The sequence below is a fragment of the Nerophis ophidion genome, linkage group LG11 (genome assembly GCF_033978795.1).
Source record: "Nerophis ophidion isolate RoL-2023_Sa linkage group LG11, RoL_Noph_v1.0, whole genome shotgun sequence".
NCBI classification, from domain to species: Eukaryota; Metazoa; Chordata; class Actinopteri; order Syngnathiformes; family Syngnathidae; genus Nerophis; species Nerophis ophidion.
The window spans coordinates 22,597,658-22,623,981 of record NC_084621.1 but is presented as its reverse complement, the minus strand read 5'-3'; the positions used below and the strand labels follow the sequence as shown (position 1 = coordinate 22,623,981).

Below are 26,324 nucleotides of genomic sequence, written 5' to 3'. Positions count from 1 at the left end.
AACTGATGATTTTTAGTTTTGTTGTATGACACATAATCCAAATTAAAAACCGTTTCATATTCAAAAACAATACAAACAAACAAAAACTACATTCTTGTCTTTCACGGAAATGTGTCCGGGTACTTCTGTTCACTAGAATGCACGTTAACTTATTTCTACACAGAAAAAATGCGTTTAAATGTTTATATGCGTAAATATTCAAGCATTTAGAAATGTTAAAAATAAAAACGTCAAATTGCGTGACGGACGAGTAAAACCGGAAAAGGCGTGGTCCGATGACGTAAGGGATATTTTGCTAACTGTTAGCTCGTGAGCTAACTCCCACATTGCCGACTTTTATCAAATCAATCTGGCCGATTTAAGGAGCTTTTGTTATTTATTTATTTATTTTTTTTAATATCAGTGAAACCAGCGTGAATGTTCTGTGATAAACAGAAAGAAGACGACATGAACGGAAGTACGAACCCGCTGCTGGACAAAGAGGAGCATGTTTTAAAGCTGGGAGAAAGCTTCGAGAAGAGGCCCAAGTCCTCCTTCCACACCATTAGATGTAAGATCAATATCTTTTTACTACTTACCTTGATTTTTTTTTAACCATTATATTTTGTGTGTAAATGTTGTGTCATGCATTTGGATGTGGCATTTATTTTCTATGACGTAATGCATTTGGAAGCAGTATTTATTATGTATGACATAATGTATTAGGAAGTTAGTAGGATTTATTTGGATTTACATAATGCATTCGGAATTAAGTAGCATTTATTTTCTATGACGCAATGCATTTGGAAGTAAGTTGCATTTATTTTCTATGACAATGCATTTGGAAGTAAGTTGCATTTATTTTCTGTGACGTGATGCATTTGGAAGTGGCATTTATTTTCTATGACGTAATGCATTTGGAAGCAGTATTTATTATGTATGACATAATGTATTAGGAAGTAAGTAGGATTTATTTTGATTTACATAATGCATTCGGAACTAAGTAGCATTTATTTTCTATGACGCAGTGCATTTGGAAGTAAGTTGCATTTATTTTCTGTGACGTAATACATTTGGAAGTAAGTTGCATTTATTTTCTGTGACGTAATGCATTTGGAAGTGGCATTTATTTTCTATGACGTAATGCATTTGGAAGCAGTATTTATTATGTATGACATAATGTTATAGAAAGTAAGTAGGATTTATTTTGATTTACATAATGCATTTGGAATTAAGTAGCATTTATTGTCTACGACGTAATGGATTTTGAAGTAAGTTGCATTTATTTTATGTGATGTAATGCATTTGGAAGTAAGTTGCATTTATTTTCTATGACGCAATGCATTTGGAAGTAAGTAGCATTTATTTTCTATGACGTAATGCAGTTGGAAGTAAGTGGCATTTATTTTCTATGACGTAATGCATTTGGAAGTTACATTTATTTTCTGTGACGTAATGCATTTGGAAGTAACATTTATTTTCTGTGACGTAATGCATTTGGAAGTAAGTGACATTTATTTTCTATGACGTAATGCAGTTTGAAGTAAGTGTCATTTTCTATGACGTAATGCATTTGGAAGTAACATTTATTTTCTGTGACGTAATGCATTTGGAAGTAAGTGACATTTATTTTCTATGACGTAATGCAGTTTGAAGTAAGTGTCATTTTCTATGATGTAATGCATTTGGAACTAAGTAGCATTCATTTTCTATGATGTAATGCATTTGGACGTAAGTGACATTTATTTTTGATGACGTGATGTATTTGGAAGTAAGTCACATTTATTTTCAATGACGTAATGCATTTGGAAGTAAGTGACATTTATTTTCTATGACATAATGTACTTGGAAGTAAGTAGCATTTATTTTATATGACGTAATGCATTTAGAAGTAACATTTATTTACTCTGACGTGAGACATTTGGAAGTGGCATTTATTTTCTATGACGTAATGCATTTGGAACTAGCATTTCTTTTCTATGACGTAATGCAATTGGAAGTAGCATTTATTTTCTATGACGTAATGCATTTGTAAGAAAGTAGCACTTATTCTTTATTGCATACATCTTAGATGATTTCAAGCCAGCCTCCATCGACACGAGCTGCGAAGGAGAGCTGCATGTCGGCAAAGGGGACGAAGTCACCATCACGCTGCCTCACATTCCGGTAAAATTTCTCACCAGATCGCGTCTAATGAACGGCTCTTTTAGGCTCATGCTGAGAACCGACTCCCAATTGTGAGACGTTTTTTCATGCAAATGCTTGAAAAAAGTATTTGCAGCACTTTTTATACATGTTATGTAGTCTTATTCCAAAATGGAATGCTTTTTTTTTTCTTCAACAAAATTCTACACACAATAACCTGTAATCAACTGTGTGGTATTCTGTCAAACAGGGGAGTCAAACGTAAGTGTTTGCTAAGTCTAAAAATTAGCTAAACTTTTTCAATGAAAGAAACAGCTGTTCTAAATGTGTCCACTAGATGTCACAATAGCAATTCTTTGTATCTTTGAAGATGATGCTACATAAGTAAAAAAAATAAACCACATTAGTGCACCAGTCAAGGAAAATGAGCAAACTACATGAATAACATCCTGTAATTTGATTTTGATATTTTTTTTTTATCTTGATAGATTGAAAATGAACACCAATGATTTGACTGATGAACATTATCACATCGTTTATTTACAAATTATAAATAATGACAAATAAAGGTAGAATACTATTAACTGCTACATGTAAGTGTAAAAAAACAACAACAATAACATTATCATTTGTACATTTTCAGAATGTGCGTGTTCTATTTTTAAACAAAGAAAACAATCTAAAGTTGTCTTTATTTTTAAGTTAACGTGTTGTGATTTTACCAGTCCGGCCCACTTGGGAGTAGATTTTTCTCCATGTGGCCCCCCCATATAAACTTACTTTGACACCCTTGCCCTTGCTCGTTACTTGTTAAGATCTGCATGTTTTTAGACTGTCGGGGTACACAAATATGCATACATGTTTGAAAAAAATATGGCAAGATTAGGAATGTTGACAATCAAACTTGCCGTCGTGGCTGCAGGGCTCCACGCCACCGATGACGGTGTTCAAAGGCAACAAGCGGCAGTACCAGAAGGACTGCGTGCTCATCATCAACCACGACACCGGAGGATTTGTCCTGGAGAAGCTGAGCAGCAGCATCCAGGTGAAGAAAACCAGGTAAGTACGTCGTCAAGACAACGTGTTGTACAATATGGACGGTCAAATGGGACAATATTAAATAAATACATTAAAATGCTTTTTATTTTTTTATAATTGGAGGTAAATAGATGTGTTATTAAATGTGTCATTTGTTTATTTAATGGAGAAGTATTTTTTCATTTCATGATTGAACTAATTATTTCACAATTTAATTTTTTCTTCAAATCATGAATATTCCAATTTTTAAACATTTGCATAATAAAATACATTAAATTGTAAAAATAGTGGACTAGTCAAATAAATATATTTATAAATTACATGTTATGTATTCAAAATTATATTAATTAATGACACATTTAATTATTTGAAGATGTATTTATTTCATTATGTCCTGTTTGTTGCAAGTGTTTTTAATTGTAATGACTATGTTTAGTCACATTGTTGAATTGTAAAACAATTAATAAAATAATTATAATTTTAGATTTAAGTAATTAAAGACACAGTAGATAACATATACGTATTTAATTTCAAATTTTACTGCTAAAAGACACACATAATAAATTACTGAAAGATGTATTAATTAAATTTTGTCCCCGATGTGACACTCTTCATTGCAAGTGTTTTTAATTGTAATGACTGTTTAGCCACATTGTTGAATTGTAAAAATAATGAATTAAATATAATTTTGAATTTAATTAATTAAAGACACATTTAATAATATGTATGTATGTGAATTCTCCCTGCCCACTGGGTGTGAGTTTTCCTTGCCCTTTTGTGGGTTCTTCCGAGGATGTTGTAGTCGTAATGATTTGTGCAGTCCTTTGAGACATTTGTGATTTGGGGCTATATAAATAAACATTGATTGATTGATTGATTGATTGAATTCCAAATTTAATTGCTAAACGGCACATTTAATAAATTATTTAAAGATGTATTAATTGCATTCTGTCCCTGATGTGACACTCTTTGTTGCAAGTGTTTTTAATTGTAGTCACTGTGTTTTTCCACATCGTTGAGTTGTAAAACAAATAATTAAATATAATTTTTAAGTTAATTAATTAAGGACACGTTTAATACCATGTATGTATTTAACTCTAAATTTAATTGCTAAACAACACATTTAATACATTGCTGAAAGATGTTTTAATGTCATACTATCCCTTGTGACCCTCTTTATTGCAAGTGTTTTTAATTGTAATGACTACGTTTAACCACATTGTTGAATTGTGAAAAATAATAAATAAGTATCATTTTAAATTGAATTAATTAAAGACATCTTTAGAAACATTTACATATTTAATTACAAATGTAATTGCTACACAACACGTTTGATAAATTACTGAAAGATGTATTAATTTCATTCTGTCCCTGATGTGACCTACTTATTGCAAGTGTTTTTAATTGTAATGACTATGTTTAGCCACATTGTTGAATTGTAAATATAATTTTGAATTTAATTAAATACACATTTAATAATATGTATTTAATTCCAAATTTAATTGCTAAATGGCTCATTTAATAAATTATTTAAAGATGTATTAATTGCATTCTGTCCCTGATGTGACACTCTTTGTTGCAAGTGTTTTTAACTGTAGTGACTGTGTTTATCCACATTGTTGAATTGTAAAACAAATAATTAAATATAATTTTAAAGTTAATTAAGGACACATTTAATACCATGTACGTATTTAATTCCAAATTTAATTGCTAAACAACACATTTAATAAATTGCTGAAAGATGTTTTAATTTCATACTATCCCATTTGACCCTCTTTATTGCAAGTGTTTTTAATTGTAATGACTACATTTAGCCACATTGGTGAATTGCAAAACAATGAATTAAATAAATATAATTTTAAAGTGAATTAATTAAAGACACATTTAATAACCTATGTATTTAATTCCAAATGTAATTGTTAAACGACACATTTAATAAAATACTGAAAGATGTATTAATTTCATTCTGTCCCTCTTTATATTGCAAGTGTTTTTAATTGTAATGACTACTTTTAGCGACATTCTTGAGTTGTAAAACATCCATCCATCCATTTTCTACCGCTTATACACTTTGGGGTCACTGGTGTCTATCTCAGCTACAATCAGGCGGAAGGCGGGGTACACCCTGGACAAGTCACCCTCTCAGTTGTAAAAAATAATTAAATATAATTTTAAATTCACTTAATTAAAGCTACATTTAATATGTATGTATTCAATTACAAATTTAATTGCTAAACGGCACATTTAATAAATTAATTTGCTAAACGGCACATTTAATAAATTAATTAAAGATGTATTAATTTCATTCTGTCCCTGTTTTTGCGTGGCGCAGTGGGAGAGTGGCCGTGCGCAACCCGAGGGTCACTGGTTCAAATCCCACCTAGAACCAACCACGTCACGTCCGTTGTGTCCTGAGCAAGACACTTCACCCTTGCTCCTGATGGGTGCTGGTTGGCGCCTTGCATGGCAGCTCCCTCCATCAGTGTGTGAATGTGTGTGTGAATGGGTAAATGTGGAAGTAGTGTCAAAGCGCTTTGAGTACCTTGGAGGTAGAAAAGCGCTATACAAGTACAACCCATTTATTTATTTATTTTTAATTGTAAGGACTACGTTTCTCCACACGGGGGCAGCAAACACATGTACAATTAGTGTATGTTTCTCCCAGGGCGGAGGGCAGCAGTAAGATCCAGGCTCGCATCGAGCAGCAGGCGGTCCGCACCAACATGCCCGGCCCTCAGTTCCGGGCCCCGACGAAGCCCGGCGTGGCCGTCAAGACATCGCCGTCTCCGTCCCCCTCCAAGGACAACTCCTCACCCGAGCCGCAGCTGGACGACATCAAAAGAGGTGAGGCCTCCACGCGACAGACGCACGTTACTGTAGAGTGAAGCCAGAGAGCTGAAACGGCGGTCGGTGCCGCCAACAGAGCTGCGGGCGGAGGTGGACGTCATCGAGCAGATGAGCAGCAGCGGCAGCAGCTCGTCCGACTCGGCCAGCGGCGAGGACAGCAGCGACGGCGAGCACGAAGCCCCGCGCCCGCCCGCTCCCCCCTCGCCCGGACGCCACCCCCTCGCCAACGGAGGCGAGCGGCAGCCGCCTGGCGACAACCAGCTCTTGAACACGCTTCGTGAGTTCCCGTGTTGTCTTTTAGACACTTCAGAAACGACAATGGCGTTCTAACAAGGCCTCTCCACGTCAACAGGAAGCGACCTCCAGCTCAGCGAGTCGGGCAGCGACAGCGACGACAACTGATTGGCCCCGCTCCCCCTCGCACGAGCAGAAGCAGCAACACCCAGAGTGTATTTTTTGATGTACATTTGATTTTCTACAAGAGTGTAGCTGTATATTTTAGAAGGAAGTATTTTATTTTCTCTACTTTTGTTTTAACTGACTTCTGAGAGCAGGAAGAGGTGACCTCTCCTCCTCGCATCTTTTAGCAGAGAGGATTGTGGGTAAACTTGCACACTAGCAGAGCTCCAAAAAAGGGAAAATGTCCGGTGTTAACCACTAAGTGTGTTTTACTCAGACTACCTTGAAATGTTGTGTTCCCGATCACCTTTTTGTTGACTTTTTTTAGTTAGTGGTGTGCTACTTTCCAGTATATTTATCTTTTGTCGTCTTGCTTGTTTCCTTAAGGGATGTGTACATAAAAAAAGGTATTTAAATAAAAGATACAAAGTAGAAAGGAGTCGTGAGTGGAAAACGGCTTTTAAAATTCATGTATTTTTTAGTTGAGCCGCGAAGAATCGACCTCGTGTTGGCTGAATGATGCCTCTGTGATTGTGTGGCACACTCATTGGCGCGGGGTTTCTGCGTATCATTAAACGTTATCAAATGGATTTGACAAAAATTAAGGCCTTGAAAAGCCTTAAATACCAGAGGCATTTGAAAAAGAAAAAAAAACTACAATTATACGCCAAAGATTGTCAATAAGTCAATTAATTGAACAATAAAGACAACATACATTTTAAATATCTGACGTCCTTATTGCTGCACATTTTCCGCCGTCCTATGGCCAACGTGAGTGATTCAGGTCAATGACCATGAATTGTTCCTTGATGCCAATTCACTTATATGACCTAATCCAAGTAACATTTCCTAGTCATGGCGCAAAAAAAAAGTGACCTAGACAAAAAGTCAACACACATGGTCACACATTACACAACCTGCTTTTTGAACTTTGCGGATATATACACATATATGCATATACACATACATACACATGTACACATATATATACACACACACATAAATACACACGTATATATAGACATACACATACACGTGTATATATATATATATATATATGCATACATACAGGCTTACAAATTGTGTCTATGCAGACAATTTTAAGCTTTTGACTATATATATATATGTAAGTGGTAGAAATGTGTATACATATATATATATATATATATATATATATATATATACATATATATATATATAAAATATATATCCATTTCTACCACTTATTCCCTTTGGGGTCGCTAGTGCCTATCTCAGCTACAATCGGGCGGAAGGCGGGGTACACACACACACATACACACATATATATATATATATACACACATACATACATATATATCGTGGCCCAACACATTCACATCATTTAACGTCATTCAGTGTGGTTTGCAGCGTCATTTAAAGTGGTATGCAGCATCCTTAAAAGCCTACTGAAACCCACTACTACCGACCACGCAGTCTGATAGTTTATATATCAATGATGAAATATTAACATTGTACGGAGCCCCTAAAGTACGGAGCCCCTAAAGGGACATGGGGATTTTTTTTTTTTTTAGACATGTATCTCGAAAAAAAATCCCCATGTCCCTTTAGGGGCTCCGTATTAATTTAATGAGGGCCGCAACATAATTTAATGTTGCCTTCCATATCAATTATTTAAAGTGGCCCACTACTTCCATTCAATGTTGTCTTCCATGTCATTAATTTAATTTGGCCCACCAAATAATTTCTTGTGTCTTCCCTGTCATTAATTTAACTTGGCCCACCACTTCCAATCAATTTTGTCTTCCATGTCATTAATTTATGTGGCCCGCCACATACGTAATTTATTAATGTCTTCTATATCATTATTTAATGTGGCCCGCAACATTTCAATGTTGTCTTCCATGTCATTAATTTAAGTGGTCCGCCACAGAATTTAATGTTGTCTTCCAAATCATTAATTTAATGTGGCCCGCGACATTTCAATGTTGTCTTCTATTCAATTTCGCCTTCCATGTCATTTATTTAATTTGGCCCAGCACTTCCATTCAATGTTGCCTTCCAAGTCATTTATTTAATTTGGCCCACCACTTCCATTCAATGTTGTCTTTCATGTCATTAACTTAAGTAGTCCGCCACATAATTTAATGTTGTCTACCATATGATTAATTTATCGTGGCCCGCAACATTTAAATGTTGTCTTCCATGTCATTTATTTAAAATGGCCTGCCACATAATTCAATGTTGCCTTCCATATCATTTTTTTAATTTGGCCCACCACTTCAAATCAATGTTGTCTTCCATGTCATTAAGTGCACCGCCACATAATTTCATGTTGTCTTCCATGTAATCTATTTAATGTGGCCTGCAACATTTCAATGTTGTCTTCCATGTCATTAATTAAAGTGGCCCACCACATAATTTCTTGTGTCTTCCCCTGTCATTAATTTAACTTGGCCCACCACTTCCAATCAATTTTGTCTTCCATGTCATTAATTTAAGTGGTCCGCCACATAATTTAATGTTGTCTTCCAAATAATTAATTTAAGGTGGCCCGCGACATTTCAATGTTGTCTTCCATATAATTAATTTGAGGGGCCCGCCACATAATTTAATGTTGCCCTCATGTCATTAATTTAAGGTGGCCCGCGACATTTCAATGTTGTCTTCTATTCAATTTCGCTTTCCATGTCATTTATTTCATGTGGCCCACCACTTCCATTCAATGTTGCCTTCCAAGTCATTTATTTAATTTGGCCCACCACTTCCATTCAATGTTGTCTTTCATGTCATTAACTTAAGTAGTCCGCCACATAATTTAATGTTGTCTTCCATGTAGTTAATTTATTGTGGCCTGCAACATTTAAATGTTGTCTTCCATGTCATTTATTTAAATTGGCCTGCCACATAATTCAATGTTGCCTTCCATGTCATTTATTTATTTTGGCCCACCAATTCCAATCAATGTTGACCTTCCATGTCATTAAGTGCCCCGCCACATAATTTCATGTTGTCTTCCATGTAATCTATTTAATGTGGCCCGCAACATTTCAATGTTGTCTTCCATGTCATTAATTAATGTGGCCCACCACTTACTTCTATTCAATGTTGTCTTCCATGCCATTTAATATGTCCCGCCACGTCCATGAAACGTGGCCGTCTGAGGGCAGCCATCATTTTTAAGTGGCCCTGGATAAAAAATAAAAAAAAATCCCTGCCCTAAAGTGTTAGTAATGAAGTGAAGACAGAAGTCCCAAGTAGGATAAAAGATTATATTGTTGGTCTTAAATAAGTCATTTGCTTGAAGGATCACCTTGCTAACAACAAGACTACAGTACTTTTCATCCAGGACAGACTCACATTTGGGCATTTCTCTTCAAACAATAAACAACAAATACATAAATACTTCCTTTTCCCTTTCCACCGCCTCTTTATTCGAGCCACCTTCCGGCTGCTGCTACCACGTTTGCTATATAAATTAACAGTATCAACGCATCGTAATTACAACAATACTAGAAAAACTGGAGTTAATCTGGCTAACTTACAGTATGGAACCAGGACGTCCAGGCCGGTTCCGCGCTGCCCCAGTTCCACGTCGGCTCGCAAAGAGTCCAAAAGTTCCTTGAGGGTCCGTGGCAGCGTTCTTGAATGTTTTCCGTGGAACCACAAGGCTCCACGTTCTTCTCCTGAGTGTTTAGGGGTGGGAGACGAGACAAGACGGTCTTCCTCGCCAAATAATGGACCCTGAGTAGTTTACCGTATCTCCGCTGGTCCGAGAGGCTTTCTTCTCCGGGAGGGGGGGGGTTTGGCCCCCAAAAGCAAGCGGACGAGCCCCTCCCCCTTCCCACCCGGGGTCACGAGGGTCACCGGCCGGGGCAGGCGATGGGCTTGATGCAGCGCCCTTGGAAGAGCACCAGGTTGGCGGGACAGTGGCAGCCGGCCACGCAGGGCTTGTGGCACGGGCCGATCTCGTTCCAGTTGTCGCAGGTTTTGGTGCAGCCCGGCCCGCAGGTGTCGTACACGGCGCCGTGCTTGCACTGCGTGGCTGTGACACAAGGTATGATGTCACGCACCGTGGCCAATGATGCAACACAATCGGATCGTCCAATATCATATATTAGTTATATTAGTACCACCGTAATGACCAACATTAAAATACAGTAGCGCGCTAAGCCTAAGTGTTCATTAAAAACAAGGCAGAGGTCTTAAAGGTATAGTCGCGATCTAAAGTTGACAAACACTTGTAAATAACAAAGTCATGGCTGTCTTGAGTTTCCAATCATTTCTACAACTCGTAATTTTTTTGTGACAGAGTGATTGGAGCACATACTTGTTGGTCACAAAAAACATTCATGAAGTTTGGTTCATTTATGAATTCATTACGAACTTTTGACCACTCCTCTTGAAAAAATTGGTGCAGTTTACCTAAATTTGTTGTTTTTCTGACATTGACTTGTTTCTTCAGCATTGTCCACACGTTTATTAAGTCAGGACTTACGGAGATGAAAGAAGGCTGTTTTAGTAACACTTTTAGAAACATGTGTGACCCAAATCACTTGTTTCTTCAGCATTGTCCACACGTCAGTACTTTGGGAAGGAAATCCTAAAACCTTAATTCGAGTCTGATTTAACCACTCCTTTACCACTTTTGACGTGTGTTTGGGGTCATTGTCCTGTTGGAACACCCAACTGCGCCCAAGACCCAAACTCGGGGCTGATGATTTTAGCTTGTCCTGAAGAATTTGGAGGTAATCTTCCTTTTTAATTGTCCCATTTACTCTCTGTAAAGCACCAGTTCCATTGGCAGCAAAACAGGCCCGGAGCATAATACTACCACCACCATGCTTGACAGTAGGTGTGGTGTTCCTGGGATTAAAGGCCTCACCATTTCTCCTCCAAATATATTGCTGGGTATTGTGGCCAAACAGCTAATTTTTTGTTTCATCTGACATCACATGGACAAAGATAAGACCTTCTGGAGGAAAGTTCTGTGGTCTGTATATTTCTTAAACTGAATCATGTTACTTTATTGGACTTATTTGCTTAGTTAATTCCATAATTTAATTCCACACTCAGATATACTAAAGGTTTTAAGTGTTGTACGTGCGTACATATGTATTGTATCATTTTTTTATAGTATATAGATAGTATTATTTTTTCATAAAACTACCACCACCATGCTTGACTGTAGTCATGGTGTTCCTGGGATGAAGGTCTCACCTTTTCTCTTCTAAACATATTGCTGGGTATTGTGGCCAAACAGCTCAATTTTTGGCATCACATGGACAAACATAAGACTTTCTGGAGGAAAGTTCTACGGTTAGATGAAAATGTTTGGAGCAGGGACATCACGGTCAAAGAGGGGTTAGTGTGTCTGCCTCACAATACAAAAGTTCTGGGTTCGATTCTGCGCTCGGGATTTTTCTGTGTGGAGTTTGGATGTCCTCCCCGTGACTGCGTGGGTTCCTTCCGGCTTCCTCCCACCTCCAAAGACATGCACCTGGGGATAGGTTGATTGACAACACCAAATTGGCCCTAGTGTGTGAATGTGAGTGTGAATGTTGTCTGTCTTTCTGTGTTGGCCCTGCGATGAGATGGCGACTTGTCCAGGGTGGACCCCGCCTTCCGCCCGATTGTAGCTGAGACAGGCTCACATGGATGTTTGGAGGAGAAAAGGTGAGGTGTTTAATCCCAGGAACACCTTGCCGACTGTCAAGCATGGTAGTGGTAGTAATATGCTCTGGGCCTGTTTTGCTGCCAATGGAACAGGTGCTTCACAGAGAGTAAATGGGACAATGAAAAAGGAGGATTACCTCCAAATTCTTCAAGACAAGCTAAAATCATCAGCTCGGAGGTTGGGTCTTGGGGGCAATTGGATGTTCCGGCAGGATAATGACTCCAAAAACATGTCAAAAGTGGTAAGAGTGGTTAAATCAAGCTACAATGAAGGTTTTAGAATGGCCTCCCCAAAAGTCCTGACTTTAACGTGTTGACAATGCTGAAGAAAAAAGTCCATGTCAGAAAACCAAAAAATTGAGCTTAACTGCACCAATTTTGTCAAGAGGAGTGGTCAAAAATTCTAGTAGAAGCTTGTGGATGGCTACCAAAAGCACCATATTGCAGTGAAACTTGCCAAGGGACATGTAAGCAAATATCAACATTGCTGTATGTATACTTTTGACCCAGCAGATTTGCTCACATTTTCAGTAGAGCCATAATAAATTCATAAAAGAACCAAACTTCATGAATGTTTTTTGTGTCTACCATGTATGTGCTCCAATCACTCCATCACAAAAAAATAAAATTTGTAGAAAGTATTGGAAACTCAAGAGAGCCATGACATTATGTTCTTTACAAATGTATGCAAACTTTTGACCATGACTGTATATTTATACAGTACTACACACCTTCTCCTCATTCAATGCGTTTTATTTCTTTTTATGACTATTTACATTGTAGATTGTCACTGAAGGCATCCAAACTATGAATGAACACATGTGGAGTTACTGTATGTACTTCACAAAAAAAGGTGAATTAGCTGAAAACATGTTTTATATTCTAGTATCTTCAAAATAGCCGCCCTTTGCACACTCTTGGCATTCTCTCGATGGGCTTCGAGCACACCTGTGAAGCGAAAACCATTTCAGGTGACTACCTCTGAAAGCTCATGGAGAGAATTCCCAGAGTGTGCGAAAAAGTAATCAGAGCAAAGGGTGGCTATTTTGAAGTTGACACATGCCAATGCGCTAGAGATGCGCAGATAGACAATTAAATTATCCGCAACCGCATCACCAAAGTCGTCATCCACCCGCCGTTCACCCGAACCAACATTTTATCAGAACCGCAACCGCCCGCCCGCTGAAATACACCAGAGGTCGGCCACCTTTACAACTCACAGAGCTATTTAGACCCGTTTCACAGAGTAATGAAGACAATGGGAGCCGCCAACGTTCTCGCGAATATCCAATGGCGTTCATTCTGATGACAAGAATATGGGCGTGCTGTGAAGCCATTGCCTTTGACACCTTCAACAACATGTACAAACCGATTGTTAGTCCGGCAACATGTTGTGTGCAGCTTCCGCAATCACATGTACAAGATTGAAAGGCATACTGGGTGATACAGAGTACACTGATGGTTGTGATATAAACAACTTTAACACTTACTAATATGCGCCACGCTGTGAAGCCACACCAAACAAGATTGACAAACACATTTCGGGAGAACATCCTCACAGTAACACAACATAAACGCAACACAACAAATACCCAGAATCCTTTGTATCCGTGACAATTCATGAATATATTTTACACCCCCGCGCCCCCAACCCCGCTCACCTTACCGAAGCACGGGGAGCGGGGGGGCTTGTTTGCTGCTAGCGGGGTGTATAAAATTGTCAGGAATGTCATGGATACAAAGGATTCGGGGTACTTGTTGTGTTGCGTTTATGTTGTGTTACTGGGAAGATGTTCGCCCGAAATGTGTTTGTCAATCTTGTTTGGTGTGGCTTCACAGCGTGGCGCATATTACTAAGAGTGTTAAAATTGTTTATATCACAACCATTGGTGTACTCTGTGTCACCCAGTATGCCTTGCAGTCGTGTGTGTGTTGCTGCGGGAGCCACACACAACATGTTGCTGGACTGACAAGCAGATCGTACATGCTGTAGAAGGCGACAAAGCCAATGGCTTCATAGCACGCCCTAATACTCATTAACCGGGTGACTGCAGGCTGGCAGTCGTTCTAGAGAATATTAGCGTCTCCTATTGTCTTCTCCGCTTTCTGACACAGGTCTTAAATGGCTCTTTGAATGGTAAAGGATACCGATTCCATAACCATGTATATCAAACATTTCCGGATGGTTCAACCGCCACCAGCCCGGATCTAATTAAAATCTATTTTTTCGTCATGTCACCCGCCCGACCCGCGGTTTATCCGCGGACTCTGCGGATGAGACCGCAAACCGCGCATCTCTACAATGCGCACTCATCTACAGTTGTGATCAAAATTTTTCAACGCCCGCAAAATTTTGGTGTTTTAGCAAGTTGGACATTTATTCCGTATTTTGTTTATAGTCATATCAAATAAAGATGTGTCAAATAGACAAATGCAACATAAATCGTAACACTGTATTTTACAAAATACCAAAAAAGGACATTTTTCTTAATATCTCATTGACAAAATGATTCAACCTCCTAGTTACATGCATCTTTAGTACTTAGTAGAACACCCTTTGGCAGTAATTACATCCTTCAAACGTGATACATAACCAGACACAAGCTTCTTGCAACCATCTCCAAGTATTTTAGCCCATTCCTCTTGGGCAAAGGCCTCCAGTTCATTCATATTCTTGGGCTTGCGTGCTGCAACTGCCTTCTTCAAGTCCCACCACAGGTTTTCTATAGGATTTAGGTCTGGCGACTGTGAAGGCCACTCCAGAGTCTTCCAGCCCTTCTTCTGCAACCACTCTGATGTTGATTTGGAGGTATGCTTGGGATCGTTGTCCTGTTGGAAGGTCCAACGTCTCCCAAGCCACAGCTTCGTCACTGACTTCATGACATTTGCAGCTAACATATCCTGGTAGGAAATAAAATTCATAATGCCTTGAACGCGCTGGAGATTCCCGGTACCTGAGACAAATAAACAGCCCCAAGGCAAGATTGACCCCCCCCACCATGCTTAACAGTAGTCAAGGTGTTCTTCTCTTTGTAAGCTTAATTTTTTCTCCTCCAGACATAACGTTGATTCATAGGCCCAAAGAGTTCCAGTTTTGTCTCATCACTCCATAGAACAGTTTCCCAAAACCTTTGGGGTTTGTCCAGATGATTTTTGGCATACTGTAGTCAATTTTTTCTTGTGCCTGGTAGTCAGAAGTGGGGTGCGCCTGAGAGTTCTGGCATGGAGGCCTTCATCTTGTAGTGCGCGCCTTATAGTCTGGGACGAAACCTGCGTTCCCCCCTCTGCAATGTCCTGTTGTAGTTCCTCAGCTGTTACCTGGGGGTTTTTCACCACTGTACGCTTCAAATACCGGACAGCAGTTGCACACAGCATCCTCTTTCTACCACGCCCAGGTAGTGTTTCCACTGTGCTTTTAGCTTTAAACTTGCGAATTCTGCTCCCAACTGTGTCTCCTGGAATGTGTAATGTCTTTGCTATTTTCTTATATCCATATCCTTTCTTATGAAGAGAAATTACCTCCTCTCTTGACTTCTTTGACCACTCCCTGGACTTCACCATGCTGCAAATACACCATTGACCATCTACAAGAAGCTGAGCGCCACAGTCTTTTTCAATCAGTTTAATTGTTGTTCGTTATGGTTCCAATCACATCTACAGGTGTTTTCAACACCTGATTGAAAGGACCTTATTCAAATTCTGTTCTTAAGAGTTATGATCTTCAAGGGGTTGAATAATTTTGTCAATGAGATATTAAGAGAAATGACACTGTTTGGTATGTTACAAAATATAATGTTGTAATTCAAGTTGGATTTGTCTATTTAATGCATCTTTATTTGATATGACTATAAACAAAATACGGAATAAATGTCCAACTTGCTAAAACACCAAAATTGTGTGGGGGTTGAATAATTTTGATCACAACTGTATCCCCTCTGCTGATTGCGCTTCCAAGAGTGTGCGCCACTCCGGCTGCAGCAGGCAGCTGCAGTCAATCTGCACACTGGTCACTAATGAGCTCCCTGGGCTTTTTAACCCAGTGCAGACCTGCGTTCCAGGCCAGAACGTAGCTACCTGTCCTGTACAGTGAGCCGTATAACATGGTCTTTGCAATCCTGCTCTTTCTGTGTTTCATTGTGTCTTGTCCTGTGTCGTTCCTGCAGAAAATCCCTGTTCCCGCGTGACGAGCTATGTGTCTCGTCTTTCCTGTTGTTTTGTACTATCTTGTTTAGCTCATTCAATGTTTTTTTTTTTTTTTGCTCTATGCTTTTTAACTTGTAAAAAACTTTGGTTCAATTTAAAAATTGTTGTAAATTTGCTATTTAAATAAAGTTGCCTTGCCATGCCTTGCCTGTTTCGCATGAAACCATAGCCTATTAAATTATATTATAGACCGTTTTATAGCTTGTTGTGTGAAATGTGTTTACTAACTGACAAAATACATAAAATGTATCGTTATTTAGTGTAACGATTGCACTTACGTAAAAAAATTCATTCGACGCGCAATTGGATTCCTGCATTCCTTGGGCGCCCAACGCGGAAATACGTAACCACGTGAATTCCATCACTCTTAAGAGTTATACGATTTTTCAAATAGTTTAAGTTGGGGGAAATTAAGTTTCAATCAAATGTTGGTACCTCCGAGACCACGTAGCTAAAACGAACCTAAGTAGTATGATGTAATAATTACAGGTTAGTAGTGACCAAGTAGAACTGTAAAGTAAGAGGACTTGGTTGTTGTTGTTACTCACCCATACAGGCGGCGTCAGGACTCCAAGGGACCGGGGAACCTTCTCGCGCGCAGGCTCGGCTGTAGGCGATGAAGGATTCGCAGTAACAGTTCTTATGGACAGGACACTCGCACATGTCCGTCACACACGACCTGCGAAAAAGTCATTTCTGTCAAAACCTCGGTGTGTCTTCAGTGGGCTCTCAGGTTTCCACTCATTTGAATGTTATCTACACGGAAAAAAAATATATGTTCCGTGTGCACAAAACACAGCCTGTATTTCCTTGTTTTCAACCAATCACAAAGCACCATCACAAACTGTTGTTCATTCGTTCAACCAATCACATGGCTGTATAAAAAAACAAAACGTCACGCCGATGGTGGTTTCATACCTTTGCGTGCAGGCCCAATTACATAATATATACGGCTTTTCACACACGCAAGTGAATGCCACGCATACTTGCTCAACAGCAATACAGGTCACACTGAGGGTGGCCGTATAAACAACTTTAACACTGTTACAAATATGCACCACACTGTGAACCCACACCAAACAAGAATGACAAACACATTTTTGGAGAACATCCGCACCGTAACACAACATAAACACAACGGAACAAATACCCAGAACACCTTGCAGCACTAACTCTTAAGAGACGCTACAATATATACCTCCCGTTGCCCCCCCACCTCAACCTCCTCATGCTCTATCAGGGAGAGCATGTCCAAAATTCCAAGCCGCTCCCTTAAGGGGCTGCATGGTGTAGTGGGTAGAGCGGCCGTGCCAGACACCTGAGGGTTGCAGGTTAGCTCCCCGCCTATTGACATCCAAATCGTTGCCGTTGTGTCCTTGGGCAGGACCCTTCCCCCTTGCCCCCGGTGCCGCTCACACTGGTGAATGAATGATGAATAAATGATAGGTGGTGGTCGGAGGGGCCGTAGGCGCAAACTGGCAGCCACGCTTCCTTCAGTCTACCCCAGGGCAGCTGTAGCTACGGAAGTAGCTTACCACCACCAGGTGTGAATGAATGATGAGTTCCCACTTCTCTGTGAGCGCTTTGGAGTATCTAATAATAGAAAAGCGCAATATAAATCTAATCCATTATTATTATTATTACACTGAGGGTGGCCGTATAAACAACTTTAACACTGTTACATATATGCGCCACACTGTGAACCCACACCAAACAATAATGACAAATACATTTCGGGAGATTATCCGCACCGTCACACAACATAAACACAACAGAACAAATACCCAGAACCCCTTGCAGCACTAACTCTTTCGGGACGCTACAATATACACCTCCACAAACCCCCCCCCCCCCCCCCCAACCCTGCCCACCTCAACATCCTCATGCTCTCTCAGGGAAAGCATGTCCCAAATTCCAAGCTTCTGTTTTGAGCCATGTTAAAAAAAATAATGCACTTTGTGACTTCAATAATAAAGATGGCAGTGCCATGTTGAGACTTTTTTTCCATAACTTCAGTTGATTTACTTTAGAAAACTTTGTTACATTGTTTAACAAATCCAGCGGGGCATCACATTATAATTAGGCATAATAATGTGTTAATTCCACGACTAAATATATCAGTATCGGTAATTAAGAGTTGGACAATATCGTAATATTGGATATCGGCAAAAAAGCCATTACCCGACATCTCTTATTCAAAACTATGAATGAACACGTGGAGTTATGTACTTAAAAAAACCTGAAATAACTGAAAACATGTTTTATATTCTAGTTTCTTCAAAATAGCCACCCTTTGGTCTAATTACGGCTTTGCACACTCTTAGCATTCTCTCGATGGGCTTCAAGAGGTAGTCATCTTAAACTGTTTGCACTTCACAGGTGTCATAGTTTTGATACCTTCAGTGACAATCTACAATGGTAATAGTCATGTAGGTGCATGGCAGTTGTGTGTTACTGGAGTCAACATAGCAACTTTATCTCCTTACATTTCACCTGTCTGCTCTTTTATTCCAATGTTAGATTTTTTTTTTTAATATGAATTTTAACGCACATGCAGTGGAACGTCAATATTTCAGGTTACCTGTAGAAGGGGCCAAAGTCGACCACGCGGTGACACTTCTGGAACTCCCATGATTTAATCTTCTGACATTCCCGGTGAGCTCGGAACTTGACCTTGACGCTGGCGGGGCACAGGAAGGAGACGGGGCGGCGGTGCGGCGGGGGCTGGGCGCACAGGTCGTTGGCGTCCACTCGCCAGGACTCGGCGAACTCGTCCACGTCGAACTTGAATTGTCCGTCGCCGCCGGCAGTGTCGTCGCGCTTGTGGCCGTTGTAGTTACCGCATAGGCCGCAGAGGCGCCCGCGCAAGTGCGGGGCGGCCACCACCTCCACGAAGCTGTCCCCGTCCCACGTGATCTCCAGACCTGCGGAGACGCCACACGTCAGCTTCCCCCGTACAGCGCCGCCGTGGCCGTCATTTTCACCGAGCTGACCCGCAATGGCGGTGAGCTTGAGGAGGTACCCGTCCAGGTCGATGTGCACCCCCGGCCCGTGGTATGGGAGGGCGATGCGGGTGCCGTTCTTGCGGACCGTCAGGTGCTGATGCAGACCCAGGACCAGGGCGCCCAGCCTCACCTCCACCGACTGAGTCCAGGAGAAGGAGCGAGTGCGCCGGGCGTCGTTTTTCACCAACACCTGGCGGGGAAATCACAAGCGCAACTTTGTGACTTCTCTCAAAAAATTCAATCGTACGTCTTTAACTGGGCCCTGCGGTGTCTGCACAGGGACATGTTATTTTTCCACTTAACTCTTCCACTAAATCAATGTCTTTACTACAAATTAAGATGGTTGACGGCCACCAGAATCACTGTGCAGGATACAATAACACCATTTCATCCATGTTGCCATTTAAAGTCACTTGCTCTATGTGGAAGGGGACGTGGCCTGCGGGCCTGCAGTGAGGCGGGATGTGCCAGGACCAGCCTCGAACTCAGCGACAGGTGCGTAGATGGCCCACCTGGGGCTTGTTATCTAATCACCTGCTGCGCTGTATAAGCAGCAATTGGGAGGAGAGCGGCGCTCAGTCTACAGGCGGCCTCCCGAGTGCACTGAGGAGGGCGGTGCTGGACCGGACCGGGTGCACCGCTGTTGACCACCGACGCCAGTTCCAAATGATGCGCCTGGGGACGGAGGACCGCCCGTTCATGTTGGGTCAGCGGCTCTCTGCGTCCCCAGGGCACATCGTCCGAAACCGGTGTCGGTGGTCTTCAGCAGTGCACCCAGTCTGATGCTGGACGGGACCGGGTGCACCGCTGAAGACCGCCGATGCCAGTTCCAGACAGTGTGCCTGGCGCAAGAGGACTGCCCGTTTGTGCTGGGTCAGCGGCTCTCTCCGTCCCCAGGTGTATAGTCCGGAACCGGCGTCGGTGGTCTTCAGCGGTGCACCCGGTCCGGTCCAGCACCAGCCTCCTCCGGTCCGGGAAGTGCACTCGGGAGGCCGCCGGTAGACTGAGCACCGCTCTCCTCCCAGTTGCTGCTTATACAGAGCGACATGTGATAAGATAACAAGGCCCACGTGGGCCATCTACGCACTTGACGCTGACTTCGAGGCCAGTACTGGCACACCCCGCCTCGCTGCAGGCCACGTCCCCTCCACATAGAGCAAGTGACTTTAAATGGCAACATGGATGAAATGGTGTTATTGTATCCTGCACAGTGAGTCTGGTCAGATAGCGATTGACGCGCTAGTGGTCAACTAGCTAGTGATTAGCGCGCTAGTTGTCATTTTGGCAATCCCTGCATAGTTTTGTGGGTCTTTGGCCTGGAAAAGGTTGAACACTTCATCATCATCATCATGAAGTGGTACCGTGAAGGTGGAGTCGGGGTTGTTGACGACGGCGTTGCTTCCGGAGCCCACCGAGCCGGCGCCGCAGTCCTGAGTCAACACGTACTGACAAGTTCCCTGGAAGTTAAAGGTTCTCCCATCGAAGGTGTTGTAGTGCGGGTCGCCAAACACCGTACACACGCCGGGCTCTGTGGCGAAAGGGGGCGGAGTCAAGACCAATAAAGCGGGCGTCGATAACTGAGCGACTACCCAGCCGGTCAAACAGGAAGAGGAAATGAACTTACTCACTTTCAGTGCAGACGGGGCAGCACCCGGTCCGGTTCAGGATCTTGTTCTGGGAGGCGGAGCCATACAGAGAGGAAATAGTCACATGACAGGAAGGAAGGGATATTGAAAGTGTGGCCCCGTAGTAATACTTCTGAGCATATCTACTTTTACACAGCGAACAATTACCAGTAGACAGTAATGAAACATTAATGAACTACTACATTGCCAATCCCATTTGATTCTAATTCATCTTGACTTTAAATTACTTTGTAATCATAAACAAAATTGACTTAATTTACCAAAACAAAGTTACATACATACATACATATACATATGTATATATATATATATATATGTATATATATATATATACATATATACATTTTTTTTTTATAAGAATCTATAAAAAAATACATGTTTCGGCCATCTTAATGTAACCGGAAGGAGCGCCTCAAACCTGTAACCTGTTTGAAAAAAGTTTTATAATACAAACCCCAAAACCAGTGAAGTTGTCACATAGTGTAAATGGTAAATAACAACAGAATACAATGATTTGCAAATCCTTTTCAACTTATATTCAATTGAATAGACTGCAAAGACAAGATATTTAATGTTCACACTGAAAAACATTGTTATTTTTTGCAAATATTAGCTTATTTGGAATTTGATGCATGCAACATGTTTCAAACAAGCTGGCACAAGTGGCAAAAAAGACTGAGAGAATTGAGGTATGCTCATCAAACACTTATTTGGAACATCCCACAGGTGATTGCACAAAACCGCACGCACAAGAATCACTTTACTTACCACTGCAATTACCGGAGTACAATACTCTTCATTCATCCATCCATCCATCCATCCATCATCTTCCGCTTATCCGAGGTCGGGTCGCGGGGGCAACAGCCTAAGCAGGGAAACCCAGACTTCCCTCTCCCCAGCCACTTCGTCTAGCTCTTCCCGGGGGATCCCGAGGCGTTCCCAGGCCAGCCGGGAGACATAGTCTTCCCAACGTGTCCTGGGTCTTCCCCGTGGCCTCCTACCGGTTGGACGTGCCCTAAACACCTCCCTAGGGAGGCGTTCGGGTGGCATCCTGACCAGATGCCCGAACCACCTCATCTGGCTCCTCTCGATGTGAAGGAGCAGCGGCTTTACTTTGAGTTCCTCCCGGATGGCAGAGCTTCTCACCCTATCTCTAAGGGAGAGCCCCGCCACACGGCGGAGGAAACTCATTTCGGCCGCTTGTACCCGTGATCTTATCCTTTCGGTCATGACCCAAAGCTCATGACCATAGGTGAGGATGGGAACGTAGATCGACCGGTAAATTGAGAGCTTTGCCTTCCGGCTCAGCTCCTTCATCACCACAACGGACCGGTACAACGTCCGCATTACTGAAGACGCCGCACCGATCCGCCTGTCGATCTCACGATCCACTCTTCCCTCACTCGTGAACAAGACTCCTAGGTACTTGAACTCCTCCACTTGGGGCAGGGTCTCCTCCCCAACCCGGAGATGGCACTCCACCCTTTTCCGGGCGAGAACCATGGACTCGGACTTGGAGGTGCTGATTCTCATTCCGGTCGCTTCACACTCAGCTGCGAACCGATCCAGCGAGAGCTGAAGATCCCGGTCAGATGAAGCCATCAGGACCACATCATCTGCAAAAAGCAGAGACCTAATCCTGCGGTTACCAAACCGGAACCCCTCAACGCCTTGACTGCGCCTAGAAATTCTGTCCATAAAAGTTATGAACAGAATCGGTGACAAAGGACAGCCTTGGCGGAGTCCAACCCTCACTGGAAATGTGTTCGACTTACTGCCGGCAATGCGGACCAAGCTCTGGCACTGATCGTACAGGGAACGGACCGCCACAATAAGACAGTCCGATACCCCAGACTCTCTGAGCACTCCCCACAGGACTTCCCGAGGGACACGGTCGAATGCCTTCTCCAAGTCCACAAAGCACATGTAGACTGGTTGGGCAAACTCCCATGCACCCTCAAGAACCCTGCCGAGAGTATAGAGCTGGTCCACAGTTCCACGACCAGGACGAAAACCACACTGTTCCTCCTGAATCCGAGGTTCGACTATCCGACGTAGCCTCCTCTCCAGTACACCTGAATAAACCTTACCGGGAAGGCTGAGGAGTGTGATCTCACGATAGTTGGAACACACCCTCCGGTCCCCCTTCTTAAAGAGAGGAACCACCAAATAATGTAAAAAATAATGTAAAAACAAGAGTATAAAGAAGTGATACTGTTCCATTTCCTTTGTTCATACTACTGTCACTACTTAACTGCCAAATAACTGTAGACATCTTAATACTTGTTGCTTCCTATACTGTATATACTGTTAAACGATTTGATATTGCACTGGTACTGTATTTGACTACTGTACTTCTACATGTACTGATACCTCTACCATAACTACTGTAACTTATTGTCTTGTAATTGATGTACGCGGTTGGTAGAGTGGCCGTGCCAGCAACCTGAGGGTTCCTGGTTCGATCCCCACCTTCTACCAACCAAGTCACATCCGTTGTGTCCTTGAGCAAGACACTTCACCCTTGCTCCTGATGGGTCGTGGTTAGGGCCTTGCATGGCAGCTCCCGCCATCAGTGTGTGAATGTGTGTGTGAATGGGTGAATGTGGAAATAGTGTCAAAGCGCTTTGAGTACCTTGAATGTAGAAAAGCGCTATACAAGTATAACCCATTTACCATATTCAAATTGTTGTATTGTTGGTATTTAGTGTATTATGTTCTGCAACTAGTATTTGGATCACACTGTACGCAATATCTGAAGAGCACAGAAAAAAAAATTTCACTGTGGTGTACTCTGCATGTGACGAATACAACTTTGAACCTTTGAACAGGCTAATTGGGAACAGGTGGGTGCCATGATTGGGTATAAAAGCAGCTTCCATTAAATGCTAAGTCATTCACAAAAAAGGACGGGGCGAGGGTCACCACTTTGTCAACAAATGCCTGAGCAAATTGTCCAACGGTTTCAGAACATTTCTCAACGAGCTATTGCAAGGAATTTAAGGATTTTACCATCTACATACTGTAATATCATCAAAAGGTCCAGAGAATCTGAAGAAATCACGAGTCCACATTTCAATTTGTTGTTGGAAACTGTGGATGTGGTGTCCTGCGGACCAAAGAGGAAAAGAACCATCCGGATTGCTCAGGGCGCAAAGTTAAAAAAGCCCGAATCTGTGATGGTATGGGGGTGTATTAGTGCTCAAAGAATGGGTACCATTAATGCTGAAAGGTACATACGGGGTTTGGAGCAACATATGTTGCCATCCAAGCAACGTTATCATGGACGCCCCTGCTTATTTCAGCAAGACAATGCCAAGCCAGGTGTTACAACCGCGTGGCTTCATAGTAAAAGAGTGTGGGTACTAGACTGGCCTGCCTGTAGTCCAGACCTGTCTCCCATTGAAAATGTGTGGTTCATTATTAAGTGAAATTTAAAGTAGCAATAATTGTCACACACACACCAGGTGTGGAGAAATTATTCTCTGTATTTGACCCATCACGCTTGATCACCCCCTGGGAGATGAGGGGAGCAGTGAACAGCAGCGGTGGCCGTGCCCGGGAATAATTTTTGGTGATTTAACCCCCATTTCCAACCCTTGATGCTGAGTGCCAAGCAGGGAGGTAATGGGTCCCATTTTTATAGTTTTTGGTGTAAACTCACAACCTACCGGTCTCAGGGTGGACACTCTTTTGAAGCCTAAAATAGCACAACGAAGACCTCGGACTGTTAAACAATTTGAGCTGTAAATCAAGCAAGAATGGGAAAGAATTCCACCTGAAAAGCTTCAAAAATGTGTCTCCTCCCAAATGTTTACTGAGTGTTGTTAAAAGGAAAGGCCATGTAACAAAGTGGTAAAAATGCCCCTGTGACAACTTTTTTACAATGTGTTGCTACCAATAAATTCTAAGTTAATGATTATTTGCAAAAAAAAAAATAGTGTGAACATTAAATATCTTGTCTTTGCAGTCTATTCAATTGAATATAAGTCAAAAAGGATTTGCAAATCATTGTATTCTCTTTTTATTTACCTTTTACACAACGTGACAACTTCACTGGTTTTGAGTTTTGTTACTAATATACCAAATAATTATAATAAAAAACATGCGACAATCGGTTTGAGTCAAGAACGGGTTCTGAATCGAATCGTCACCCCAGGAATCGGAATCGAATCGTAAGATGGTCAAAGATTCCCACCCCTACTTGTGACACAACGGTGACATACCCACTTCAGCTGGTGGGCCGGGATCCCGTGTGTGTTTGTTTTTATGTACTGGTGGGGACTATGACCTGAGATGGCACTTACCCCGTGGGGTCCGATCGGAGCCAGTGCAATCAATAGAGGGGGACTTCCTGATGAGCGTGGTGCAGTTTTTTTTATAAGGCGGGGGAATTTTGTTTTTTTCACTTTGTGTTTTCTCCAGAGGTCACACATGGTATTGCGGTGTGTAAACCTGGACTAGTGGGGACCTTTTCCTGACAAAGTGTGTGGCTTTTGACTCTGTACTGAACGCCCAAGTGGTCAATGACGCTATTGCAGTGTGTGAAAATAACCTGGGGGGGACTTTTTCCTTTCCTCTCTGAGCTGCAACCTTATCGTGGTAGAGGAGTTTGCGTGTCCCAATGATCCTAGGAGCTATGTTGTCCGGGGGCATAAAGCCCCCTGGTAGGGTCTCCCAAGGCAAACAGGTTCTAGGTGAGGGATCAGACAAAGAGCAGCTCGAATACCTTTATGAAGATGAAAAACCATGGACCCAGATTTCCCTCGCCCGGACGCGGGTCACCGGGGCCCCCCTCTGGAGCCAGGCCCGGAGGTGGGGCACGATGGCGAGCGCCTGGTGGCCGGGCCTGTTCCCATGGGGCCCGGCCGGGCACAGCCCGAAGAGGCAACGTGGGTCACCCCTCCAATGGGCTCACCACCCATAGCAGGGGCCATAGAGGTCGGGTGCATTGTGAGCTGGGCGACAGCCGAAGGCAGGGCACTTGGCGGTCCGATCCTCGGCTACAGAAGCTAGCTCTTGGGACGTGGAACGTCACGTCACTGGGGGGGAAAGAGCCTGAGCTAGTGCGCGAAGTCGAGAAATTCCGGCTGGACATAGTCGGACTCACTTCGACGCACAGCAAGGGCTCTGGAACCACTTCTCTCGAGAGGGATTGGACCCTCTTCCACTCTGGCGTTGCCGGCAGTGAGAGGCGACGGGCTGGGGTGGCAATTCTTGTTTCCCCCCGGCTCAAAGCCTGTACGTTGGAGTTCAACCCGGTGGACGAAAGGGTAGCCTCCCTCCGCCTTCGGGTGGGGGGACGGGTCCTGACTGTTGTTTGTGCTTATGCACCAAACAGCAGTTCAGAGCACCCACCCTTTTTGGGAACACTCGAGGGAGTACTGGAAAGTGCTCCCCCGGGTGA

At 42.4% G+C, this 26,324-nt stretch overlaps 2 protein-coding genes across 3 annotated transcripts in view; one reads left to right on the top strand and one right to left on the bottom strand.

Annotated features, from left to right (window-relative positions):
* Positions 1-253: 253 nt before the first annotated feature.
* On the top strand, positions 254-7,131 carry eaf1 (ELL associated factor 1). Of its 2 annotated transcripts, none has more exons than XM_061915393.1 (6): positions 254-550; positions 2,051-2,145; positions 3,047-3,183; positions 5,828-6,006; positions 6,086-6,241; positions 6,362-7,131. In XM_061915393.1, exons 1-6 carry the CDS (start codon positions 418-420, stop codon positions 6,409-6,411), a joined length of 750 nt encoding a protein of 249 aa, XP_061771377.1. In that variant the 5' UTR covers positions 254-417; the 3' UTR covers positions 6,412-7,131. The 2 variants fall into 2 exon arrangements, with proteins under 2 accessions (XP_061771377.1, XP_061771376.1); XM_061915392.1 differs by having other exon boundaries at positions 255-550; positions 6,086-6,286.
* A 2,514-nt stretch (positions 7,132-9,645) lies between these two features.
* bmper (BMP binding endothelial regulator) overlaps positions 9,646-26,324 on the bottom strand; it is a 46,738-nt gene continuing 30,059 nt past the window's right edge. The window contains exons 11-16 of the mRNA XM_061914700.1: positions 20,900-20,945; positions 20,633-20,799; positions 19,260-19,461; positions 18,848-19,190; positions 16,815-16,945; positions 9,646-10,432 (exon numbers count right to left, since the gene is read on the bottom strand). Of these exons, the coding sequence (XP_061770684.1) occupies positions 10,251-10,432; positions 16,815-16,945; positions 18,848-19,190; positions 19,260-19,461; positions 20,633-20,799; positions 20,900-20,945 (1,071 nt within the window). The 3' untranslated portion in view covers positions 9,646-10,250. The remainder of the gene's footprint in view (positions 10,433-16,814; positions 16,946-18,847; positions 19,191-19,259; positions 19,462-20,632; positions 20,800-20,899; positions 20,946-26,324) is intronic.